At 38.0% G+C, this 20,377-nt stretch overlaps 1 protein-coding gene across 6 annotated transcripts in view; it reads left to right on the forward strand.

Moving 5' to 3' along the window:
• Positions 1 to 19,271, forward strand: part of RXYLT1 (ribitol xylosyltransferase 1) — a 38,316-nt gene extending 19,045 nt beyond the window's left edge. For 5 of the 6 annotated variants that reach the window (XM_003906712.3, XM_031650592.1, XM_009181121.4 and 2 more), the window contains 3 exons: positions 13,131 to 13,445; positions 16,240 to 16,410; positions 18,649 to 19,271. In XM_003906712.3, coding sequence (XP_003906761.2) covers positions 13,131 to 13,445; positions 16,240 to 16,410; positions 18,649 to 19,066 — 904 coding nt within the window. In that variant the 3' untranslated portion in view covers positions 19,067 to 19,271. Of the gene's footprint in view, positions 1 to 758; positions 2,661 to 13,130; positions 13,446 to 16,239; positions 16,411 to 18,648 lie in introns of those variants that run through there. The other variant, XM_031650591.1, reaches the window with a different exon arrangement.
• Positions 19,272 to 20,377: the final 1,106 nt, after the last annotated feature.

The following is a 20,377-nucleotide window of genomic DNA, read 5'->3' on the forward strand; positions in this document are numbered from 1 at the left end:
ATACATACAGGGCAAACTGAACTTCTGGAGGAGCCTGATGAAGCCCCGTCACTTCTGGGCAGCGTCGCATGTGACTCAGTTATTGAGAGCACAGACTCTGGAGTGAGACTATCTTAGTTCAAATTCTTTTATTTTTTTGAGACAGAGTCTTGCTCTGTCACCCAGGCTGGAGTGCAGTGGCACAGTCTCGGCTCACTGCAACCTCCACCTCCCGGGTTCAAGCGATTCTCCTGCCTCAGCCTCCCAAATAGCTGGGATTACAGGCGCCCATCACCACTCCAGGCTAACTGACCTCATGATCCGCCTGACTCGGCCTCCAAAACTGCTGGGATTACAGGTGTGAGCCACCACGCCTGGCCTAGTTCAAATTCTTCTTCTGTCACTTTGCTGTCTGACCTTGGGCAAGTTTCTTAACCTCTCTGTTTCAGTTTCCTCACGTTTAAGGCAAATAATAGTTCATATTTCACAGGATTATTCCAAAGATTAAATGTGTTAATAAATTACAGGGCTTACAATAGTATCTAATACGTAATAATCACTATAGAAATCTTGTTGCTATTTTCTTATTTTTAGTGTTACTTAACTAAGTACTGCAACATCTTCCTACAAGCAGTTCTCCTTTTTCTGTTTCTAGTTCTGTCTCTTATCCCTCCATCATGTACCTGCCCACAAATGCCTTACCGATACATTCTTTATATTAATACGTTCAATTCAGTTTTAAGCTAGCCTGAGACTCATTCTGTCTCTTGAAGGAACTTTGCCTACCACTACTCATAATCATCATATGTTGATTTATAGTGTAATCTCATAGGACAATTTTATTTTTAATTTCTTAGGAGGAACCTTACTTCTACTCAGTGTGGCTTTTGCTCATCCCCCAAAGACTGCCTTCAGAATCCTATCATTTCTCTGTATAGTCATTACCACAGGCTATATAAATGTCTACCCATTTGGTAAAACAAAAGGTAGATCCTAAATTATTAATTGTTATCAAGATTCGATTATAACATCTTCAGTGAGCATCTGCTGCTGATGAAAGAGTTGAACTTATTTCCAAAGATCATGATAGAATAAAACATGTTGGATGGCATTTTTAGAATTTCCAGACATTACTTTCGTAAGAAGTTAGCTCACTATGAATGAAAGCATTTATAGATAACATTAATGGTTAATGACATGACATTTATTTAGGTCAAATGCTGGAGCATAAATCAGTGCAGATCCCAAATAAAATTTTCATTGGTAAACAAAGACAAAACAGTTTTTCAAAATGCCACATTTATTCTTTTAATGTTAAAATATCCTTTAAAAAACAGTAGTGATAGTGAAGGCCAATGCTTATGAAAAGCTTACTATGCGCCAAACATATACACTTAATAACTTAATTTGTTTAATCCTTACCACAACCCAGTGAAGTATCATTGTTTACATTTTGCAAGTTAGGAAACTAAGACACAAAGAGATTAAATAACTTCCCCACAGCCACAAACTAATAATTATAACAAATAACATCTAACATTTACCTAGCTCTTACTATGTTTGAGACTCTATTATTCAGTGCTCACAGGGATCCATGAGGCAGGTACTGTGCTTACCTCGTTTGAGCACTGAAAGGCTAAGTACCTGGCGTGAGGTTACGTACTTCTAATTAGTGGGTAAAGCCAAAAGTCAAGCACTACACTCTTGACTAAGGGACTATTCTGAGTAAGAGGCAGTCGGGATTTTTATTTTTAATGTCTTAAAAAGTTGATGATTCTGTATTGGTCCCTAAAGATCATTTTCAGTTTTTTGTAGTAAGTGGAATTTTGAAATCTAAGAACTGATGAACTAAGCAGTGTCCTAGAGTAGCAACTCTGAGTTCACACTTTATCCAGTGTAATATTTAGAAACCTTGTTTTAAAAATGCACTATTTTGATATATTTTTGGTTTGACAGAAGACAGCTGCTGAAACTCTTTCTCTCTCATCACTCCTGTTCAGCCAAAGTCTCACCCAAACCCATGTAGTCAAGATAAAGAAATGAGAAATTGCCAGCTCTTGGCTCTTATGCCTCTTCAAAGATTAATGAGTACTCAGGCTGCTTAGAAGGCATCCAGCTGTGGGTGAGATTTGCTTCCAGCCTGGCAGAGTAAACACTGAGGCCCACAGTCATGTCCCAGCTCTGCTGCTGGCATGCTATGAGATTTCCCAGCCTTCTGGGGTCTTACTGTCTTATTTTAAAATGGAAAGAATCCTGAGTCAACAGCAACATTGAAGTAGTTGCTGTGTTCCAGGGGCTTTTACAGATATTAGCTCAGTGAATTTTAATCCTCACAACCACCCTGTGCAGCTGGTGGTATTACTCCCATTTTGCAAATGAAAACCTTGATGTTCTGAGAGAGTAAATGACTAGTAAACAGTAAAGATGGGATTGAGCCATGGTCCTTCCTTTAACACGATAGATTAATCCACATCATCTAGAAGTCACCTCCAATATTAAATATACTCGATTCTATAATTTCATGTTGAATTATTTTCTTTTTAAGAGATGGGGGTCTTGCTATGTTGCCCAGACTGGAGTGCAGTGACTGTTCACAGACAAGATCATAGCATACTACAGCCTCGAACTCTTGGGCTCAAGAGATCCTCCTGCCCCAGCCTTCTGAGTAGCTGGGAATATAGGTATGCAACACTGGCTGGCATCATGCTGAATTCTTAAATGGAGTCATTTTTAGAAATTCTTATCAATGCTTTGGGTCTAGAATTTTTTTCCTAATCTGCTACAACCCAGTTATAACCTCATCTTGACTTTTAAATGTTTTTAGATTTTAATATCCTCTTTATAGTAATTTAATTATAATTTTGCCATAATCCCTGTTAACTGTGATTTAACTTTTGCACATCTGATGTGCCCAATTCTTGATTATCTTTCAATGTTTTTAATTTTTTTAACTGTGTGACTTTTCAGGGTTATGTTTACTACTTAGTGAATTTTAGGCACAGGGTGCACAGTGCATGTATATACTTGAAGGGTTCTCTGATGCTTTTGCTTACACAAACTAAATTAATAGCCCCCTTTTGCTATACTCATAATTATGAAAAAAAGAGAAGTGCTGCAATAAAAGCATACCTGATGCATGAAATTATAATAGAAGCAAATAAAAAAGAAAACCTTTTCTCCCCTAAATCTAATATATAATATTTCTACAATAGACATTCATCTCTTGGTGATACATTTAAGAGATTTTATATACTTAGGAAACTAAAATTGCCTTTAGCTACAGGTAAGCTGCCTAAATAGCAGTAGAAATGGAGAGAAGTGGGGTGGAAAACAAATATTTACAACCAAAAGGAATAACAACTTAGCTGTCTTTGAAAAGATAAATTTGATTCATATGGGATAGTATTATATTATTTTCTCTTCAGAACACAATTTGTCATAGAATGGATCATAAATAGTCTGAATGAACACTGAATAATTTTTTTAGATTATCGCCCTTACCTAAAAAGAACTTTGGGATAGATAAAAATTAGAACATCAAGTAAACAACTTCTTACAATACTGAAGCCTACTTAATAAGAGAATTGCCATTGCTTGAATCAGTCATCGGCTGATGACTCATCTCTTAAATTAGGCCTCAACTACAGAGCAAAGAGATCCTTGCTTGGAGGGTTATGTATGATATAAGAGAAAGGAGGTCGCCATCAGTGAAAGGTCTTTCTTGTAGCCTTTAAGTGATAACTTTTCATGTTACTGGTACACTCCAGTAGGATTTTCTGGGGCCAGCTAAATCCACCTAGCATGAATTCCAAAATGCCACATCATAAGGTAGACTATTCACAGTTGGAGGTCTAGCCCTTACTCCCATTTCCTCTCTCTATTGATGTGTAGCTGCTGTAGGACACTCAGATCTCTATTATAGTCCACTCTGCTCTGTTCATTACCCAAGGAAATGGTTTCTCCACAGTTCTTGTTCTCAGTTTCTTACTAAGTTGTCAGTCATATTGCTTAAAACTTTGACCACCAAAATATCATTGCTCCCTAGCTTGGGAAAATGTATTTATACTGGCATTAAATGTATAATTCTTCAAAATTAAAATATTAAATAAATTGAGAGATCAAAGTATCCATTAATTCATTTTCTACTAAATAATTGTTGAGCACCTCCTAATGTTTAATTTCCCCTTTCCTCCTTCCTAGTCTATGGAAATGGGCATTAGTATCTCCTTGCAAACTCAGACAAACTAATAACTGAAGGGGGTAGTGGATTTATTTATAAAGTTATTAATTTATGTACTGCTTGGAGCAACATACGTAATATCTTATTCCTAAAGGGCCTTTCAACTGGGCATGGTGGCTCACTCCCATAATCCCAGCACTGTGGGAGGCCAAGGCAGGAGGATCACTTGAGCCTAGGAGTTTGAGGTCAGCCTGGGCAACATAGTGAAACCCCATGTTTTTTCATTTAAAAAAAAATTAAAAATAAAACAGAGGGCCTTTCCATAGTTTTCACTGTAGTAGAATAAATAAATATCTGATTTGTCAGCAAAATATGTGAAAGCAAGATCTTATGATAACCTCACCTAGGAAGTAAAAAATACTTGTATTTTGGTATGTTAATGTATGGGTGATAGAACAAGCTGCAGAGGCGGCTAAAAATTTATTTTTAAAATATCAAAATATAGACTGGGCGTGGTAGCTCCCGCCTGTAATCCCAGCACTTTGGGAGGCCAAAGCAGGCAGATCATTTGAGCTCAGGAGTTTGAGACCAGCCTAGGCAACATGGCGAAACTGTATCTCTACAAGAAATACAAAAATTAGCGCCTGTTGTCCCAGCTACTTGTGGGGCTGAGGTGGGAGGATAGCTTGAGCCTGGGAGGTCAAGGCTGCAAGTGAGCTGTGATCACGTGACTGCTTTCCCGCCTGGGCGACAGACCCTGTGCCAAAAAATAAAAAAGAAGAAGAAGGGCCAGGCATAGTGGCTCACACCTGGAATCCCAGCAGTTTGGGAGGCTGAGATAGGAGGATTGCCTGAGCCCAGGAGTTCAAGACCAGCCTAGGAAACATGGTGAAACCCTGTCTCTACAAAAAACACAAAAACTTTGTGTGTGGCAGCACAAACCTGTAGTTCCAGCTGCTAGGGAGGATTACTTGAGCCTGCGAGGTCAAGGCTGCAGTGAGCCTAGATTGCACCACTGCACTCCAGCCTGGGTGACAGAGCGAGACCCTGTCTCAAAAAAAAAAAAACTATTAAAATATAAAAGTTGGGCTATTTCTATGTTTGTAACACCTTTCCTTAATGAGAGCTGAATTTACAGGCTGTGTCATTCAAAATGTATAATAATTGAACCCAATGTTAAATATAACGCCAAACTCATTTCTCCTCTATTTGAGCATTTATCTATATGAACTTTAATCTACAGCCATTTAAACTGCTAATATTTAAATATACCCAAATTATTTCCTATAAAATTATAGGAAATTGTTTTTTAATGTTTTAATTTTTTTAACTTATTTTTGAAATAATTTTAGACTTAACAAAAATATTGCAAAAATGATACCAAAAAAATCCGTTATACCTTTCATCCAGATTCCTCAAATGCTAACATCTTACATAATTACAGTATAATTATTTTTTTCAGGAAAACAACATTGATACAAAACTATTATCTAATTTACACATACTCACATTCCCACTGCTGTCTCTTTTCTGGCCCAGTTTCCAATCCAGAGTCACATGGTGTGCTTGGTTTCATATCTCCTTGGCTTCAGCCAGTCTGTGATAGTTTCTCAGTCTTTGTTGACCTTGTGACTTATGAAGAGTACTGCCCATTTATTTTGTAGAATGTCCTTTAGTTTGGGTTTGTTTGATGTTTCCTCACAATTCAATTCAGGTTATGTATTTTGGTTCCGAATGCCTCAGAAACAACATCGTGTCATCCTCGGTGTGTCATATTTGTTCCCATTACTGATTATGTTAACTTTGATCACTTGGCTAAGGTGCAGTCTGCCTGGTTTGTTCACTGTAAAGTTACTGTTTTTTCCATTGTCATTTTTACTATGAGATTCTCTGGGACCATGTAAATAACCTGTTTTTCAATATGATTACAAGGTCCCAGAGTATCTCCCTTTCACCCGCAAATTTTAGCATCCACATAAATACCCAAAGACAAATAATGAAACAAATGCCATTTGTTGAATCAGTCATCAGCTGATTATTCATCTCTTAAATTAGGCCTCATCTTCAGGGCAAGGAGTAAAATGTTTAGTAGTCTTAAACGTTTTGATTTCAAGAAACAAAATAAAAGCACATAATTTGAATATATGAATTATTTTGGAACAAAGAATTAAATTGTTTGTTATATGCAAATAAATACATAAAAAACAACCAAGAAAACCTCATAAAAACCCCAGAATTACGGGATAAAAATTTTAAAATAAAGTGCAATCCCAGTAAGACTTTAGTGTTGACCATTCATTAGAAAAAAAGCCTACTGCAATAGTCCTGTCAATAAAAAAAAGAAGAAATTGATAAAATAAAAAAACCAACTATTAGAAGAGTTTAGGGCCGGGTGCGGTGGCTAGCCAGGCACAGTGACTCATGCCTGTAATCCCAGCAATTTGGGAGGCTGAGACAGGCAGATCACCTGAGGTCTGGAGTTTGAGACCAGCCTGGCCAACATGGTGAAACTGTCTCTATAAAAAATACAAAAATTATCCAAGTGTGGTGGCACACACCTGTAGTCCTAGCTACTTGGGAGATGAGACAGGAGAATTGCTTAAACGCAGAAGGCAGGGGTTGCAGTGAGCGGAGATTGCACCATTGCACTCCAGCCTAGGTGACAAGAGTGAAATGCTGTCTCAAAAAAAAAAAAGGCGTTTAGGAGGCAAAAAATTTTTTAAAAAGTAAGTAATAGGCCAAGTGTGGTGGCTCACGCCTGTAATCCCAGAACTTTGGGAGGCTGAGGTGGGCGGATCGCCTGAGGTCAGGAGTTCGAGACCAGCCTGGCCAACATGGTGAAACCCTGTCTCTATTGAAAACATAGACAAAAAAAAATTAACTGGGTGTGGTGGTGCGCGGTTGTAATCCCAGCTACTTGGGAGGCTAAGGCAGGCTAGAACCTGGGAGACAGAGGTTGCAGTGAGCTGAGATCGCACCATTGCACTCCAGCTTGGGGAACAAGAGCAAAACTCCATCTCAAAAAAAAAAGAAAAGAATGAATCAATATAGTGATCCCTTGGTGTATGTGGGGGATTGATTCGGGGGCAGTATGCCAAAATCTGCACATAATCAAGTTCTGCAGTATAGGAACAGTTGGTCCTACCTTTTAGTAAGGTTTTGCGTCCTGCTAATACTGTATTTCCCATCAATTTGGTTGAAAAAAAAATCAGTGTATAAGTGGACCTGTGCATTCCAAACCTGTGTTAAGGGTCACCTGTATATTGGATTCCAAAAATATATTGTTTCCACAATCAGCATTAAACTCAATATTTGAATGATTTCTCTGGACTTTCTAAGTATTGAAAAGTACTTATTAGGAGGAAAGTTTTTAACTACATCAGTAGCAGAAGAGAGAATACTAAAAATTATAAGTTCTAATTATTAAATATATGTCAAGACATTGAGAAAAGCAAATCACTGTTTTAAAATTCTGGATATGAGTTCTTAATATATATTTATTCTTCAGTTAATTGAATTTTATGATTAATGCTTGACTAATAACCTTAGGAATGAAAGTGTAGCATTCATCATGTGTAAGTGTACTATAATATCTCATACATAAGCCTCACTTTGCAAAATAAATGTATAGCAAGAAAGTTATTAAATTGGATTTTTGTACCTTGATTTATATTTTCAATGCATTAGGAGAACTTAGGTAAATTGGTAGAGCAAATAACTTTCTTAAAGAAAATTACTGCTTATGCATTCAGTATTTACTGAGTGCCTAATATTTAGTTCATAGTAGGCTCTGAAGAATTTCATAATGAATAAAATGCCTTCTGACCTCAAGAAGTTCACAGACTAGTGGTTGAGACAGACACATAAATTATATTTTCTTTTTCTTTTTCTTTTTTGAGACAGTCTTGCTCTGTCATCCAGGCTGGAGTGCAGTGGCACGATCTTGGCTTACTGCAACCTCCACCTCCTAGGTTCAAGCAATTCTCCTGCCTCGGCCTCCCAAGTAGCTGGGATTACAGGCACCCGCCACCATGCCCAGCTAATTTTTGTATTTTTAGTAGAGACGAGGTTTTACCATGTTGGCCAGGCTGGTCTCGAACTCCTGACCTCAGGTGATCCACTCGCCTCAGCCTCCCAAAGTGCTGGGATTACAGGCGTGAGCCACCGTGCCCGGCCTTATAAATTATTTTCATACCATATAGAAAGCATAATGATAAGAATATGCATACTCTACCGTGTTTGTTGTTATGGAAATACAGAAGAAAAGCAATTAATTCAATCTGAGTAGAGTTAGGGGTGTGGGGCCTATCAACAAAGGTTTCGTAAGGGAGGTGATAGCTGAGCAGTCTTTAAAATGAGTAGAAGTTAGCAAGGCAGAAAAAAGATTATATTCCCAGCAGAGGTGACATCAGAGGCTCGTAACTGATCAACTTGGGTTTGTGCATGGAATTGCAAACCAATTAGTATTCCTAGAGCATGAAGAAAAGGTAGGGTAGCTGAGATTGGGAGGATTGAGCAAGGGCCAGATCATGGTGAGCCTTGTATGTACCACATTAAGGCTCTTGGACTTTGTTCTAGGGTAGTGAAAAGCAGTTGAGGATGATTAAGCAGGATAGTGATATTGTCATGTGTTTGTGTGTGTAGATTTCCCTAGCAGCCTTGGGGGAAAGTGATTTGAAGGAGACAGCTGACTGCAGGCAGACCAAGTAGGAGATTGGAAGTATCCAACAGAGATAAAACTAATGCTTGAAATAGGGAAGTAGTGGTGGGTCAGAGCCAGGGACAAATTCCAGAAATATTTAGGAGCAAAATGGTCAGAATTTAGGGATTAATTAGATGGGAAGATGAGAGAGAGAAACATCTGACAAGTCCCTAGTTTCTAGTCTGCATGAGTAGGTAGCTAATGTGACACAAAGATAGAAAATACAGAAACAGGAGCAAATTTGTCCACTCTTCCCTAGCCCACCACCCAACATCTACCTACTTCCTCTGTCTCAGCAGACAACCCTGCCTCCTCTTTCATCAGGAAAATTGAGGACATCATAATTATCTCTCTTAACTAGCTGCTCTAACGTGTACCTACTCTCTATCTGGTCCCTCACGCATCCTTATCTCTTTCCAAGCTCTCAAACATTGAGTGATCTTTCCTGGCTCAAGTAAAGCCCACCACCTGTGCATCCCATCTGCTTCTAGGACCTTGTTCCATGCATTACTTTCTTGCTCTCCTTTATTCTCCACTTCTTCATCCATTATTGCTTTATCGCCTTCTCTTCAAAACTTTCAGAATCCTTGTCTATACTCATTGTAATCACTTCCTTACTTCTCAACCCTTGCAGTTTGACTAACAGACTTCCCAACACACATATATACATATATACAAACCAAGTATCTGAGTCTAATGAAATTTTTTTGGCTCTTACAGTTTCATCTTTTAGATCTGTGGTTCCTTGACGGAGGCACTGTGGGACATCACAAACTATTTTAAATATTTACGGGAAACACTGATACTTGACATCTGTCATGCCCCGTGCAAACTGCAAGTTCAAAGTAGTACAGTTTCAACATTAGATCACCCTGCATTTATTTCAACAATGTCAGGACTTTGTGAAACTGGGTTTTCCATGGTTGCTGTGATAAAATGCATGCATTGCACAAAAATCGGTGTGGAATAGGAAATGACACTGACAGTGACCACGAATTTCAAGGTTTGAGAAGTTGTATGGTGCTCAGCAGGTGCACACATGCTATTAAATACTTGTGATTAGTTAAGAATGAAATAGGAATATGATTTTTTCTTTCAGTGTCTGTGTATTATTTTTTAAGTCACTTTTAAGCTGTTAGGACATAGATACTAGGTTGTTTAGACCTAATGACTTTAAAAATTGAACTGTTAAGCATTTCTTTTAGCTTGGGAGACACTGAAAAATTTACAGGAACACTAAAGGTGCTGCGAACCTCTGACCTACACCTTAGCTTCCCAGTATTGACCCCTTGGCTTTCACCATTACCAAAACACAGGGAGCTGTGGACATCCAAGACCAAGACAGTATAAATGTGCCCTTGAACAAATCATACTTCATTTTGTTAATTTGTGTGGATCAATAAAATTAGAAAGATATTCCTTTCACATGAAACTTACATTTGAGAATAACTTCATATATTTTATTTTAATACATTGACTAAAACCGTTTTTTTTTTTTTTTTTTTTTTTGAGACAACGTCTCATTGTCACCCAGGCTGAAGTGCAGTGCGTGATCTCAGCTCACTGCAGCCTCAACTTCCTGGACTCAAGTGATCCTCCTGCTTCAGCCTCCTGAGTAGCTGGGACTACAGGCATGCACCACCATGCCCAGTTAATTTTTGTATTTTTTGTAGAGATGGGTTTTCACCATATTGTGTAGGCTGGTCTCGAACTCTGGACTCAAGCGATCCACCTACCTCAGCCGACTAAAGTGCTGGGATTACAGGCATGAGCCACCACACCCAGCTGTATGGCACTCTAAAATTGTTTGGGCACATGATATATATGGGCTTAATGTCAACCAAATTTGAGTCCAACCTGTACCATTTCCTATCTAGTGTCAGCTAGCTTTATGCAAGTCATAGAAGCTCTCTCACGATTTCCTTTTTTTCCTTCATAAAATTGACCTAACATGGGGAAGGAGGACTGGAAGACTTTCTCATGCTCTAAGAATTATACCTGCTTATATTTCTAAAAGAGAAATATTAAGTATTCAGATGCTATCAATAATAAATATTTTAAACTTACCATAATTATCATCATCATTGCTAGTTTTTCTAGCCCCTCAGATTCTGCATATTATCTTAGATTACTAAATGATCACTGAATCATTAGTCATTGCCAGTGCTAGATACTGTCCAAGGCAAATATAGTCCTCAAAACCTAGTCCTGGTCCCTGTATGTTATATAATTTTAGAATAATGTCATATAAATCATATGGTACATGTATACATAGTAAAATATATATTTAGGTTTTGTGTTTTAACTAATGTCTGTTTACTCTAGTGTTTGTTAACCATGGTGTTATGGAAAAACTTAAGCTCTGAAGTGAGACAGAGCTTGGTTGAGAACTCAGCATTGCCATTACAGGCTGTGCAGCTAAAGTGCAATTTCACAAATGCCAATGAGAGAATAATGAACTCCTCAGAGTTGTTGTGGGGGTTGATGATGACCCATGCAAAGTGCTTATGTATCATGTATATAAAAGGCATTGAACAAATGTTAGTTTTTATCCCCAGCAGTAAGAAGCAATGAAAGCAGGATTTGGGCATATTTGTGCTGAAAATTAAAAGATTCTATCAGGATATAAAGAAATGGTTTAAGCAGGTTGTAAAGAATCCAGGATAAGAGTGACTGATTTTAAGATGAATTAAATGGTATTTGTTACATTTAATTCATACTAGTGGAAATATTTCAATGGTACTGGTTGTTCTAGGCAGCACTTAATATGAAAAAAAATGAGTTATGATACATGTCTATTCCTTTAATGATAACTTTTTTAAAATACAGTTTAAACAAGAGAGTAGACTGGGCGCGGTGGCTCATACCTGTAATCCCAGCACTTTGGAAGGCCAAGGCAGGTGAATCATTTGAGGTCAGGAATTCAAGACCAGCCTGGCCAACATGGCGAAACCCTGTCTCTACTAAAAATATAAAAATTAGCTGGGCATGGTGGCAGGTGCCTGCAGTCCCAGCTACTCAGGAGCTGAGGTACGAGAATTGAACCCAGGAGGTGGAGGCTGCTGTGAGCTGAGATCATGCCACTGCACTCCAGCCTGGGCAACAGAGTGAGACTCTGTCTCAAAAAAAAAAAAAAAAAAAGGAGTAATACAACAAATTCCCATTTACTCAAAACTAACAAATTTCATCTCTCCGTCATATTTGCTTCAGATATTTAACTTTCCTGTTAAAAGAATTAAATACTTTCAATAAGGGTAAAGCTCCCTTTATACTGTTTTCTAGTCCCTTTCCTCTTCCTTCCTCCTCAGATAGAATCGCTATTATGAATTTGATGTGGATCCTCTCATTCAAATTTTTATATTAATACTGATCCTAAATATATATGCATAAATAATTTTTATGACTATACTTTCAAGTTTATGTGTAATTATATTTTGTGAGTGTCCTAATCCTTGCTTTTTTTAACCTTATATTTTTGAGATATAACATTCATGGAATGTTTATAATGCCATTCTTCATTTTTCAATTTGTCAACAGTTTCTCATCCATTGATTCAGATGAAGAGTGTAATAGCAGCTCACACTATAAAAGGGTTGAGAACTACTGGCTTTAAATACCTTTCTGGTTTGAACTACACCATTATTTTAAGAGTTCCATACTATTCTATTATATTTCTTTGCTTAAGAGTTTAAATTCTAGCCAACATTTATTTTCAGTGTGGTTAAAACAACAACAGAAAAAAAGGTCAGGCATGGTGGCTCATGCCTGTAATCCCAATACTTTGGGAGACTGAGGTAGATGGATTGCTTCAGCCAAGGAGTTCAAGACCAGCATGGGCAACATGGTGAAACCCCATCTCTACAAAAAATTAGCTGCATGTAGTGGTGCACACCTGTAGTCTCAGCTAGTTGGGAGGCTGAGGTGGGAGGATCACCTGAGCCAGGGAAGTTGAGGCTGCAGTGAGCGAAGATTGCACCACTGCACTCCAGCCTGAGCCACAAGAGTTGAGACACTGCCTCAAAAAAAAAAAAAAAATCACATTTTGTATGATATGCAAATTGATCTGTCTACAACCAAAGCTTACCATTAATCTACAGCTATGCCCCATCATTCAAACTTGTTCAAAAGAAATTGTATTATAGAAATTGTACTTCTAGAAAGAATATGGATTAAATCTCATTGTAGATTTTGTATAAAATGATGAACTTCTGATACCAAATACCTTTGTTCAGGCTTTGTCTCTTGTTTTTGTTGTGTTGTTTTTAACAGCTTCATCACTGGTCCAGCTGTAATACCGGGGTACTTCTCCGTTGATGTGAATAATGTGGTACTCATTTTAAATGGAAGAGAAAAAGCAAAGATCTTTTATGCCACCCAGTGGTTACTTTATGCACAAAATTTAGTGCAAATTCAAAAACTCCAGCATCTTGCTGTTGTTTTGCTCGGAAATGAACATTGTAATAATGAGTGGATAAACCCATTCCTCAAAAGAAATGGAGGCTTCGTGGAGCTGCTTTTCATAATATATGACAGCCCCTGGATTAATGACGTGGATGTTTTTCAGTGGCCTTTAGGAGTAGCAACGTAAGTAAAAATATGATGAAACATTCTTAGACCCTAACACCTGAATTTCTGAACCAGGAAGACTTATTCAAAATTGTAATAAATTTAGTTCTTCCGGGATTATTGAGGCCAGGTACAGTCTTTCTCAGCGATAAAAATAGGGTGTGGTTGCATCCTTCAATAACAATTATGATGTTTTTAAGAGTATTTTATTCTTTAATGGGGAGATAAGTTACTTTTTTCTTTTAAAACCCCAAGGCATAGAATGGATTTTTCAAGCTCATTAGGAGTACCATAAAAAGATATTTAGCAGAGAAATGGCAGATTGACTTTTTTTAAAAACAATGGTAGTATCTATTTATAGTAAAAAAAAAAAAAAAAAGGCAGTATTATTATATCAGGAATATACTATACCATTGTGTTTGAGACTGGCTGAATTTATACAAATCCCTTCTATAAAAGGAGGGATTAATTAAATGATAGCTAAGGTTTCTCAAGATACAGTCTTTTATGTCAGGCGCAGTGGCTCACTGCCTGTAATCCCAGCACTTTGGGAGGACAAGGTATGTAGATTGCTTGAGTCCAGGAGTTCAAGAACATCCTGGGCAACATGGCAAAACCCTATCTCTACAAAAACAAACAAAAAATCAAAAATTATCCAGGCATGGTGGCATGGACTCCTGTATGGCACCTGTAGTCCTAGCTACTCGTGAGGTTGAGGTGGGAGGATCACTTAAGTCCAGGAGATTGAGCTGAGATGAGATTGCACCACTGCACTCCAGCCTGGGCAACAGAGTGAAATGAGACTGTCTCTCAAAAAAAAATAAAAAACAAAAAGATACAGTTTTTATCCAACTATAAAATGAAAAGCATATTTTTATCTTTCTGTTAATAGGATGTTTTTAATTAAGAGCAAGTTGACTTTAAGGTAAGTTGCCACTAGTATATAAACCTCCTGAGAGCAGGGATTTTTCTCTCTTTTGTTCACTGCTCTATCCACAGAGCCTAAAACAGCACCTGCACAGAGTAGACATTCTGTATTTGTTGAGTGGATGAATTATGAAAAATCTCACTGACATGATTTTTGAATCATACATTCATTATTCATTATTCTGTCACTGGTTGCTGGATGTGGCCTTAGACTGCTGCCTAGTTAGTGACACAGATGTCACTGGCACATCTGTGCCAGTAATGAGATGTATTCTCAGGCCTACTCCTATAATATCCTGACTCAGTAGGTTTGGAGTAGGGCCAGACAAAAAGGTTTTTGTTAAGTAAAGCCAGGATTAAGACCCTCTTAAAAATCTATTTTTTGAGCAGAGCCTGCATTTGTAAAATGTTTTCATATAGTATAAGATGGAACCTCTTGGTAATCACGGTATTGTTTCACTAGGCCAGTATATTTCTTATATAGGTCAGTGGTTCTCAACCAGGGGCAATTTTGCTGACCAGGAGGCATTTGGCAGTGTCTGGAGACTTTTTTTTTTTTTTTTTTTTGAGACGAAGTCTTGCTCTGTCACCCCAGCTGAAGTTCAGTGGTACAATCTCGGCTCACTGCAACCTCTGCCTTCCAGGTTCAACCGATTCTCCTGCCTCAGCCTCCCAAGTAGCTGGGATTACAGGTGGGCACTACCACTCCTGGCTAATTTTGTATTTTCTGTAGAGAGGGGGTTTCACCATGTTGGCCAGGCTGGTCTCAAATTCCTGACCTCAAGTGATCTGCCTGCCTCAGCCTCCCAAAGTGCTGGGATTTCAGGCATGAGCCACTGTGCCTGGCCTGGAGACATTTTTGATTGTCACAACTGGAGGAAAGAGGTTGTCAAAACTGGTATCCAGCAGATATACTAACTGTTAGGTAAAATTTTGTTCTCGTGTGAAGGTTATATTTCAGGTACACATTTTTAATCCCTGGTATTTCCAAATGCTTATAAAAAGAGGTAACTTTTCCTGTATGGCATACCATGTTTTTTTATCTGTCGGTTTGTTTTAATCTACTTGAAAAGCCCTTGGGATTAATTTATCAGAGCCCTTTGCAATAGCAAAATATAAAATCTTTCCTTTTTTTTAAATTGACAAATAGTAATTGTATATGTTAATGGGGTACAAATGATGTTTTGAAATATGTTTACAATGTAGAATGCTTAAATCAGACTAACAAATCCATCACCTTATATACTTAACAATTGTTGTGGTAAAAACATAAAATCTGCTGTTTTAGCAATTTTGAAATATACAGTGCATTATTATTTATTATAGTCACCCTATTCTGTGTGATAGATCACTAAAGCTTATTCCTCCTGTCCAACTGAAACTTCATACCCTTTGATCAACATCTTCCTTTTCCCCATCCATCTGCCTCCCCTGGAGCATTCTGTAATCTTTTCATCACCTGGCTAAAATGTTGCTTAAATCACGATCATTATGAATACAGAAGAGTCTTTATAATTTGAAGGTTTTGAATGTAACATGCCTAACAGCTGCAGATGAGTAATGCAAGTTAAAGAATGTCAAAAACAAAGAACTTTAGGCACAAAATCTCTATGACAATTTTATAAGAGATGTCAATGTGAAATTCAGTTTTTTAAGTTACTAGATTCAGGGAGCTTTGCAAAGTATGCATGGAAAATTACAATTTGAGATTTAGAAATCACATTTTAAACCTCTTTTATGTACTTCTTGCTACCTAAGAGGTTGGGTTAGGGGGATTTTTTGCCAATTCTATATCATATATTAATTCATGTGTATTTATTTTTAGAGATATAAGGAGTTTTCCTGTGGTGGAGATACATTAATTCATGTGTATTTATTTTTATAGATACAGGAATTTTCCTGTGGTGGAGGCAAGTTGGTCAATGCTGCATGATGAGAGGCCATATTTATGTAATTTCTTAGGAACGATTTATGAAAATTCATCCAGACAGGCACTAATGAACATTTTGAAAAAAGATGGGAACGATAAGCTTTGTTGGGTTTCAGCAAGAGAACAGTAAGTTCTATGCTTATTTAATTCATTCATTTTGTTGTCCAGTCTGAAAGTTGCTTTATGTAGAAACACAGGTTTCCAAAGAGGCATGGGTAACTCTGTCTGTACCAGTCTTTCCCCAGAGGATACATTAGTAATTAAAACTATGAAGAGACTGGGTTGTACACATTTAAAATATGGAGAACCTCCTATGACTAGTCCATCTTGAAGAGGAACACTGGCAACTGTCATTTGCAAATTTCAGTTGTTAGGGTTTCCTCAGTAATATTTGTTAGTCACACAGGAGATTATAAATGCTAACGAGATACTTAGGTTCATCCCTGAGATGATGTGCAGTGGACCAATTAAGTGTTCCAAGACTGGTGTGCAGCACCCCTCACAAATTCAGGAATTCAGGAATCTGACACCATCTTCAGGACACGGACATTGTATTCTTCTTCTGTGAATCCCCAGATCTAACATAGGACCTTGCACCAAGTCAGCCTAGGATAAATGGTGAGTAGATGAATGGTTGGATAGGGAGACTTGATAGGGTTAAATTTCTTCTTTTGTGTAGTAACCAGGAAACAGGTATTCATGGTGTGAAGGAAGTAAATTTGCAATCATTTATTTTGTTTTTAAATAGGCAAATCAAGTTTTCAAATAAAGCATAATGCAGAGTCATCAGGGAAGTAATGCCTTAAAAAATGTCCGGTTAGGTCTGGAATTTTACTTTTTAAATGATAACAGGTACTCTTTATTGCTAATGTAACCATATCATATTCGTTCAGTCAGTGTTTACCAAGCAATTGCTCTATGCCAGAAACTGTTTACCCACAGTAAATACAGCAGTGAACAAAACAAAGTCCATGCCTTCCTAGCACTTAAATGCTTGTTGGAGGAGACAAGCAAGTAAAATATATTGTGTGTCAGAAGATGATAAATGCCCTGTAAAAAATTAAGCAGAAGAATGGCATAGAGAGGGCTTGGGTGTTGGTGGTGGAGCATTTGCTATTTTGGAATAGCCAAGGAAGGCATTCATTAGAAGGTTTCATTTATGCACCCAAGGGTAAGTGCATGATTTCAGAGAGTAAGGGTGATGGATGGTTTTGTCTGCTGACATGAGATTCAAAATTGGGATTATTAGGGAGGGAAAGGGGAGAATAGTCTAGAAGCAACAATGAGAAACAAGGAAAACATCTACTCAACTTCTGGCTCAATGGTATGAGAGGAGTTACAAGAATTATTCCCATAATAACCTTTGTTATTTTATACTGTCCTCATTCATTCTACTCCAGACATACTGGCCCTGTTGTTCCTGTGCTATTGTATTCAGTAGAGATGGGGTTTTACCTTGTTGGCCAGGTTGGTCTCGAACTTGACCTCAGGTGATCCACCTGCCTCAGCCTCACAAAGTGCTGGGATTACAGGCATGAGCCACCACGCCCAGCCACATCTATCTTTCTTTACTGATCTTTCAGCTTCTACCCTTGCCCCTATACAGTCCATTCTCAACACAATAGCCAGATTGATTCTGATGGAACCTGTATCAGGTCGTGTCACCCCACGATCAAAAGCCTGATATGATAGAGTCCGGTGTGACCATTCAGACTTTATCTTCTGTGCCTGCTTCCTCAGTTACCCTGCCTCAGCCACCCTGGCTTCCCCGCAGCTCCTTGAGCATGCCAGGCACATGCTGTCTCATGGCCTTCACTCTTGCTTGCTCTTTTATCCCCCAAGATCTACATGGCTTGCTCCTTCATCCCCAACTCTGCTCAGATGCTGCCACAGTGAGACAGTCCCTCATCACTTATTTAAGATTGCAACCCTACCCCCTCAGAAACTCCTGCTCTACTTACTCCTGTGCTTTTTTCTCACAGTATTCTACCCCATCTAAATAATCTACTGACTTCACTTGGTCATTATCCATCTCCACCACCAGAACTAGAATATATGCTCCATGAGGGTAAGGTAGGGAAGAGAGGACCTAGCACTCCGAAAGTATGGGTTGAATTATCATTATCCATTCAGAAGTATTACGGTGACTACTGGATTTTATAAATGTACAACTGTAAAATGTTCAAATTCTTCAGCATTTTTAAGAAATCTATTTGGGCCAGGATTTTGGATATCTCTTATGCCTATCATCTCTATAAGTTTCACCATTTCCTGAAACTGATTTTATTAAAAGATAAGGTATTTCTGTTCACAAAATACATACTTAGTAAAGTGAAAACTACAGTTGTTTTTCTGATTTTTTAGCTGGCAGCCTCAGGAAACAAATGAAAGTCTTAAGAATTACCAAGATGCCTTGCTTCAGAGTGATCTCACATTGTGCCCGGTCGGAGTAAACACAGAATGCTATCGAATCTATGAGGCTTGCTCCTATGGCTCCATTCCTGTGGTGGAAGACGTGATGACAGCTGGCAGCTGTGGGAATACATCTGTGCACCACAGTGCTCCTCTGCAGTTACTCAAGTCCATGGGCGCTCCCTTTATCTTTATCAAGAACTGGAAGGAACTCCCTGCTGTTTTAGAAAAAGAGAAAACTATAATTTTACAAGAAAAAATTGAAAGAAGAAAAATGTTACTTCAGTGGTATCAGCACTTCAAGGCAGAGCTTAAAATGAAATTTACTAATATTTTAGAAAGTTCATTTTTAATGAAAAATAAAAGTTAATTATCTTTTTGAGCTAAGATGTGATTTTTAAAATCATTTTGACTACTGAGTGTATAAGTGTGTTTTTGTGTGTGTATAGATGTTCTTTAAGGTAGCCTTGAAAACTCTAGATGATGTATGTCACGCTGACCAAGTGCTCCCTTATTAGGCCACTCCTGTGTACAAGCTAAAAATGTAGTTAAACTGTTACTGAGATTCACTTCTACAGAGTTGAATGAGTCAACATTTACCAGCTATTCTCACCGATGCATACCCACTCTATAAAATGGGGGCTTCAGGGCTGGGGTTATTGAAACAGTTGCAGAGATGGGGGTATGTCCGTCAAAGGATACAAAATTTCAGTTACACAGGAGGAATAAGTTCACGAAATCTGTTATACAACAGCATGACTATAGTTAATGACAATATATTGCATTTTTGAAAAATGCTGAGATTGGATGTTAAGTGTTCTCACCACAGAACTGAGGTAATGCATATGTTAATTAGCTATAGTCAATCAACTATATATATACTTCAAAACATCATATTGTACATGGTAAATCATACTATTTTATCTGTCAATTTATAAATAACTATCAGAATACAAATAAACCCACTCTAGGACACAGCATTATGTAGTTGAAAGGCCATGTTTTGGAGTCAGACAAAAATCTGTGTTAAAACATTGCCTCTGTACCTTCTAACCAAGGACCTTGAGCAAGCCACCTAAGCATTCTGAGTCTTCCTTTTGTTATAAAATGAAGATAATTTATCTTCACAGGTTTCGTTGTAAATATGAAATGAAATATAAAGTACCTCGTGTGTGTGTATATTACACACTGGGCACATACACTAGGTCCTTTGTGTATACACACACATGTAACTAAAATAGTGATTTTTAATCCATTTTAGGGTTAGGGGTCTGAGGTTACAGTGAGCTATGGCCATGTCACTAAGAGGCACTCCAGTCTCGGGGACAGAGCAGGACCCTGTCTTTAAAAAAAAAAAAAAAAAAAAATGTGTGTCCCATCATCAGAAGGTCTGGAAGCCTGGATGCAAAGGACCTTAACTTTGTTGGAGAGTCAGAGAGCCTACTGCAACCCTATCCAATTCTAAGGGAAGTTGCCCCATCTACAGCCCCTGCTAATGGCAATGCACACAGATGACTCTCAGCTTCTGTCCCCACCTTAACGTCACAGCTGTGGGCACTGACTCAGGGCATCCTGTTGATAGGCTTCCTAGTGATCCCAGATATTGAAACAAAAAAGAAATGAGGCAAACAAGTTCAAGGCATTTTGAACTAGGAAATACTGAGGACCTGGGAATCAACTA

This window comes from Papio anubis, chromosome 9 (genome assembly GCF_008728515.1).
Source record: "Papio anubis isolate 15944 chromosome 9, Panubis1.0, whole genome shotgun sequence".
NCBI lineage: Eukaryota > Metazoa > Chordata > Mammalia > Primates > Cercopithecidae > Papio > Papio anubis.